Below are 7181 nucleotides of genomic sequence, written 5' to 3' on the forward strand. Positions count from 1 at the left end.
AGCATAAAAAGGCACTCCCCTCTGCAATTTATAAGAATTAAATAAATGAATAAAAAACTCTTAAAAATGGCCAGCAGATTTATTTAAGACGTGGGGATCGACATCTTACAAACAGTATTATACTGTAAAATGTCTCTACTTCACTTATTTATCAGGTAAAGTCGAAAAATTAAAGCAAAACCAGGGAGGCAGGCACAAAAAAGACAGAAGTTTCACATGATTTTCTTTCTAATGAGTTTTATTTTTATTTTTTCCATTTTTCCACAAAGTTATATTAGTCACTACTATGTTAGGTCAGTTTTCCCTCACTGCAATGGCAGTCAACTACTCGAGAGCCCAAACGCAGCACAGCCCCTTCAACTCACAGAGATTTGTCCTTTCACATCAAACTCCATTAAAGCAAAATTTGAATTATTTTCTTCAGGAAAACTAATAAAAATCGGATGTGATACTTTTTTTTCATACATAAATTCAGCCGAACAAACCAACAAAAACCAACTTGGAAATATTTTATCAGTAAAAGAAATAACATTTGTATCAGTTCCCTATGGTGGGAAACAGTAAACTGAAAAAGCAGACATGCTTCAGGAAGTTTAAAGATTTAAGAGTTTGTTCAACTATTGAAGTAACTTTTATCCCTCGTATTTGAGCAATAATTTTGGAAATGACATATGATTCAGCTGCATCACCAAGCCTCTGGTAGTTCACCATGGAGACAACACTTTTGTCTACGAAACAATGATTGACTGGCAAATTTTTATTCCCATCTGCCGGTGGGAGGAGTTGAAGGGGCCATCGCTCAAGTTTGTGCTCTCCTTAAAAACCCAGAAAACAAGCAAACAAAAACACAACATTTCTAGTGCTATCTGTACAACATTCAACAACACATTTCTCTTTTTTTTTTTTAACCATAATGCCAAAAACAATAATACTTATCATTATAAGAGCATTTTTCCATCTCGACGGCATCGAACAAACACCACACGAACGAAAAACAAAAACAATCTAATCATAAAGGCCTCAATACCAGATAGTACACGTCACCTTCAAGTGGTGCTAGAGACTGATGGTTTATGGATAAGAGGACATGGACCAAGAGTAAGCAGGGACCACAGAGAAAGGAAGGATTAAAAAGAAGAAAGTGAGAGAATTGGTGAATTAGTCTGTTTTTTCTTTCAAGCATTCATATAGTTTAGTGTCACTTTGGACATATTTTGGCACCTCATTACATTACAAACAATCTAAGGCTCCCTTTCGACTGGATGACAACCCTGTTCCAAAGTACAGAGTTACCCAGAACGTGGTTGGTTTTTGCAGGGTCTTGGTGAAGTCTTCTGCTTGTGTAGTAAATGATAGGACCACAAGAGTTTTGAACATGCACGGAATCTCCGTAACAAGGTTGTGGTCATTTGACATTGTGGTGGCAGTGTTTTGGACTCCTGGGCGGAGTTTTGGAGTGTGGTGGCAGCGTATCTATGCGATGGGGCCCGCGCAGTTTGAAGCAGGCTTGGCCACGCTGGCCTCATGATCTGACAGAGTTGAGAAGGGCGAAGGAGACCATCTTAGGGATGCAAGAAAAACCAATGTGGCAAATAAGAGCAGCTTTATGATTGCCTTTAAACTGAAGGTTTTCCAAATTTCCTGGGATCTACCCACTTTCTTATAGGCCGTTATAGATTGTAGAGAGCAAGGTCATCATCCTGTGTGAAGGGGTCCGTAGGCTTGGGCTTTGGTTTACCAGGAATTAATTTAAGACAAAACGCCTAATCCTAGATCTATGGTCTTTTTTAAGGGTTAGTCCAGTTTCATTTCATTTTCTTATTGTCTAGCCATGCTAGAAGCTAAGAGTGAGGCCTAGTGGCTTCGTTTAAGGCCCAACAGGCCTGATGAGCAGGAAAAGCTCCACCAGCTTCCTACTGGAGAAGGGTCGGTCAGAAGGTAAAGACACATGGAAAAGATTAAGAAAATGAGTTAATGTGACGAACGGAGGGAAGAGAAATGGAAGAAAAAGAGAAGAGAGAGTGTGTAGATATTGGCTAAGTGCTTTTGGTGAGTTTTACAAAATACACCAGGAAGTGCTTGAAACAGAAGGCACGGTGGCATTGATAGTAGTTGTTCAGGAGACACCACTAAGGGACTTTTACGACAAAACTCATAAGGTGCTCTAAGAAAAACGGACTTAAACACAATAATGCACAATAAAATGTGGTCACAGTAACTGTATACCCCATCAGATAACTAGTGGATGTTAACCAGTGTAAGGGGACAAAAATGCCTCTTATACATCGCTTTTTATAAATATGCTTTCAATCACAATATTTCATGCTAAAATATTTTTTGGTTTTTTTTAGTTCATAGCAGTTGATGTTTCCACTAAAATGACATCATTTAAGGCCTCGTCTACATTACTCTGGATCATTTTTTCAACAGATATTTTTACTCCATTTATATTTTTAATGTTCTTTCAAGCGATCCAAACAAAATGGTGTAATACTCATGCTGCACCACTAGATGGCGAGAATATCCGAACTGTTGACATATGAAAGTACAGAGGTAGAACATGCTGAGCTTGGCTAAAGATTTCTCCAAAACAATTGTGGGTATTTTTTTTTAATTATTATTATTATTCACCTTTATAATGTTTACAATTTCTTCTTTTAATAAACAGTCAAAGTTTGAGGCCAAAAGGATCGGAATAAAGCAAGACACATAAAAAATAAAATGATAAAAATATCATTTTGGTTTCCTGGGCACAAAGTTATCAATGGGCATGGACAAAACAGGGGCCCAAGTTTTAACTGTATGTCATTGTTTTTAAAAAGCTCAGACTTAATTGAATTTATTAGGATACACCAAACACTGAGATTTAAAAGAAAAAAAGGTTTTGTTTTTCTCTCCAAAAACTGTTAGTGTGGGGACAGGAGGACCAAACGCAGCAGAAAATCTCAAGTTTTAAAGATATCCAGATTAGTGTAGCCAGGGCCTAAGTTTTAAACATCAGTATCAGTGGTTCAGTATGATTAATATATTACACTGATCAACTAATTGCTAATTGATGGGGTAAATCCAATAAAACCACACATTTACACATTTAAAATGACAACAGAAAGTGACAACTGCCATTGAGGAAAAAAAAAAAAGTTTGGTCTATTAATAAAGTCAACATAAAAACTACTTTGGGAACTCAAACCTTGCACAGTGCTCTGTATAGACATTCCAACTATTCTTAGCTCACAAACATTATAATCAATATTACCTATATTGATAACCTTTTTCTGTAAGCATTTGGAAATGAAAATAAACAAAAGTCTGTTGTTCTTTTTTTCTTGTCTTTACAAAAGCTACACATATTCTACTGGGATGTCTAAGCTTGTTAGTGTTTTAATATTTACTTCTACCTTTGTTTTTTATTTTTTATTTAAAAAAAAACAGAAGAGAGGGAATCTACTTGTCTAAAAGACACCATAAGCCAAGAGTACAGCTTATTTCTCAGGTTTTGTCTTGGCTGGCAGCGATTCTGTCTTTATTTTTTTTGTAACATCTATCTTAAATGAAAAAGTGTCCTTATATTTGACACAGTTGCTAAAGTCTCTTTAAAACAACGTGTCAGCTGATTGTGTTCAAGAGCCAAACTGTTGCCCCCCTCGAAAAGACTCCCACTTCGTAATTCGTTCACTGTGACGAACCACAACTCGCTACCAATGTAAACACAAAAATCTTGAACAGTGACCCCCTTTCTATCTCTTAGCTTTTAAACATTTCATCACATTATATCACCTACATTTTTTTGTTCTTTTCAAATGGAGCTACAGACAGCTACAGTCTGTAGCAAGAACTATGACGTAGCATTTCTTTTACAACTTAACTATTCACAACACCCTAGAACCACTTTGAACAAATATATTGTACTTAAAGTGTTTAAAACTGTATATTCAGGTAAAATGAATGACCTATTTGTCAGAGACTCTTTTGATAACATACATGAACAGGCACTAACTGATAACAACAAAAAAAAATGTACAAACGCTTCTCTCGGTTTTTCTTTAGGGACAGTCATTGAGAAACACTTTGCTGAAAAACAAGGCAGTGATACATACTGAGGGAGTCTCATGCTTTAAACTAACAGTTTAAACCTTTCCTCCCGTGTTGAGTCGTGGTTTTAGGAGGAAGCTGACAGTACCCAACTGTTCAGTGGTCATTCAGGACAGTTATCAGCTTGGTCTGGTGGTCAGGAATATACAGCTCATTTTATTGATCTGCATGACTCTGGAATGATGCAGCTTTAACCCGAGATTCTAAAACAATGCGCCTTTCATTTATCAAACTGGATATCTCCTTAAAAAACATCAACTCTGGGGTTAATCATACGGCGAAAAAATACAAAATTGGCCTACAAAAATCCCCCAAAAAAAACACATCCATGCTGTTTCTTTTTTTAATTACAGAAAATTGACTATTTTCTGGAGGAGCCCACAGTCAAAACTCAAGTAGGCAAATAATGCCAAAAGAAACATGACAGGGATGATATTTCTCCCCTTCCTCTTCTGGAAAATCAATATTCTTGACGTCTTTTGGAAAACAAAAGTATGAAGGGTCAGAGCTTCAATTAACCATTAGTCCCTTGTTCCTCTGAAACACTTCCTGTCTTCAACTCTGTGCCGTGTAGAGTTCAAAACTCTGAACCTAGCTCTCCAGCTTAAATAAAACTCTCAGACTCTTTCTTCCTCTGCTGTCATGTGGTTAGAACTCAGAGCTGGTGAAAGGTCCAGAGACATTCTAAGTTCCCGATCTTGCAAATCCTCCACACTGCTGTCCTCCATGTTCTCTTCAAATTCCTCCTCATTTTCGTCTTTGTCTTCTTCTGTCTTCTCCTTTGCAGGCGGTCCATCTCTTACATTCTTTGACACTGAAGACGTGGATTCCGGGTTGTGAGGAGCATCATGCAGGTGTTCTGCTGTATGTTCAGGGTGACCGTTAAAGGTCTGGACCTGAGCTGAGGGCCACTCCCTCACAGGGATCTGGAGCTCTCCTTCACTTACACGCCTCCATATTCTCAGGGGGTCGAGGTCCAAGTTGTCCATCCGTGGCTTGGAGGCCCTTCGGGCTCCATTATCATTCGTTAAAGTCGAGGAGCTCCTCTTGCGTCTGGACTTACTGGTGTGGTTGACTTGTACATGCATGGCCATCAGCTCTGCTGATGAGGTATGGAAAGGGCAGAACAAACACTGACTAAGTTTGACCCCCGTCAAATTATCACTTCCACCATCTCCACCATAAACAACTCCTCCATCCCCTGCACTAATGCTTTCATTTTCCTCCATCTCTCCAAGGCCTGGTGAGGTGCGACGGGATAGATCCAAAGGTTCAAATCCACCGTCCTGAGTTGATGAAACTGGTCTGTCTTTGTCACTTGGTGGCTGAACCATCCGGCTTGTAGTTAGGGGTTTACGGCGAGACACTTTAGGGGTCTTTGGTGGAGGAGACTCCCTGATCCAGCCTCCTCCTTCCATTCCACCTTGGTAAAGAGCCCCCATCACCCCAGACAGATACCTGTACTGCGTCTCCAAGTCGACATCCCTTAGAGCTGCCAAAGCCTTCCGATGTTCCCGCTGGTCTGGAAGCCCCAGGAGCCAGGACTGCTGGCTGGGCCGTGATGTAGGAGAGTCGGATGAGGCTCGGCTGACAGGGCAGTGATTGAGTTGCGATCGACGCTGCTTGGCCAGTCCGGAAGTCCCAGACGTTAAAGTGTTGATGGTGGAAGAGAAACCAGAGGAGGAATTGGAGGAGGCTGACAGGGCATTGCGCTGCTCCCTGTGGTGTCTCTGGAGGTGGTACTTCAGAGAGCCCGACTGAGTCCCTGCATAGTCACAGTGAGGACATTTGTATGGTCTCTCACCTACAGAAAGAAAATTAAGCAAAGTCAGATTTGATAAATGCAGCTGGAAATGTACAGCATTCATTAGTGTTCACCATGTGATTTAAAAAAAAAACAGGGTCAGAAAAATAAGTGTTACTATTTTCTAACTTTATTGATTGTGTTAATATTTAACTTCTTTAAAAAAGAGACTTGTTTAGTGCTGAGCTTACAGAAAGGTTTCAGTGTCTAAAACAACAGGACTTAACAAGCAGTAGCAACAAAAAAATTTAGCATAAGGAAAAAGATTCAACTGTAGCAACACGTCAGCTTTGGATTTAATTTTGTGAAAATCTAGAATCTAGAATCTAGAAAACATATTTAGCAACAAAGTCTTTTTACAGGGTAGAATGATTACACAATGATTTTAAAAAAGAGAAAATTGGGCGCTCAAGTTTGAATTTATAAAGAATTTTCTCCTATTCACACAGGGTCAAAATGATACAGGGTCAAATATATACATACAGTCACGTTAATATTCAATTAAATGTCCCTAAGCAAGTTCTGTATCCATCAGCAAGCTGCTGGCAGCTGCAAACTTCAGTTGAGCTTGAAGGAGCAAGAGCTCCTTTCTTGGTCAGCACCCTCTCAGTCCATGAAGATGTTAAACTGGTGTAATGGAAAGTTTTGATATTGTTCTTTTTAACCCCATACCACGCGACGGCCCACCCACGGGCCGTTTTACTGCGTTTTCTATTCAAATATGTACAGGTTTTGCTACATTTATTGTTTTTATGAACTTAAATTTCTAAATAGCGGTGTTTTGGCGCCACTTTTGATTGACGTTTCGTCTGACCAACTGGGTTGCTCTCTGCCCCCCCTAGAGCCCCTCTAATTTCCCATGCGTAAAGTCATGAAAGTCTCCTCCCCTCATTTGCAAGCCTATAGCTCCGGTCAGTCAGCCCCCAAGCAGGTTCTGACACCACAAGCGGGTAGCCAATGAAATTCCGGTCATGTGATTTTTCTGGGAGGGGGGTCGGAACTTTTCATGACTCCCAAACCAGTGTGCGTATAACCGTCTAACAGAGAGGCTGCTTCATGCGTCCTGCGCGTAAATGCGGTGAAGACTGTTTTTTGTACTTTTTTCCGACATAATAGCTAGCAAAATGATCAAAGGAGATAAAATACACAACAGAAGAAGTTCTGGAGCTGGTGAAGAAAAGAAACAGCGACTTTTTAGACCGGGATATATCTGATAAAAAGAGCGATGCCTTTCTCAAAGGATAATACGTCCGTGATCAGTAAGTACTAACGTTTTTTTTCACAA

At 39.7% G+C, this 7181-nt stretch overlaps 1 protein-coding gene across 1 annotated transcript in view; it reads right to left on the reverse strand.

Moving 5' to 3' along the window:
• Window positions 1-256: 256 nt before the first annotated feature.
• Window positions 257-7181, reverse strand: part of znf219 (zinc finger protein 219) — a 29961-nt gene continuing 23036 nt past the window's right edge. The window contains exon 5 of the mRNA XM_017432041.3: window positions 257-5896. Coding sequence (XP_017287530.1) covers window positions 4710-5896 — 1187 coding nt within the window. The 3' untranslated portion in view covers window positions 257-4709. The remainder of the gene's footprint in view (window positions 5897-7181) is intronic.

The sequence above is a fragment of the Kryptolebias marmoratus genome, linkage group LG7, assembly GCF_001649575.2.
Source record: "Kryptolebias marmoratus isolate JLee-2015 linkage group LG7, ASM164957v2, whole genome shotgun sequence".
Lineage (NCBI taxonomy): Eukaryota > Metazoa > Chordata > Actinopteri > Cyprinodontiformes > Rivulidae > Kryptolebias > Kryptolebias marmoratus.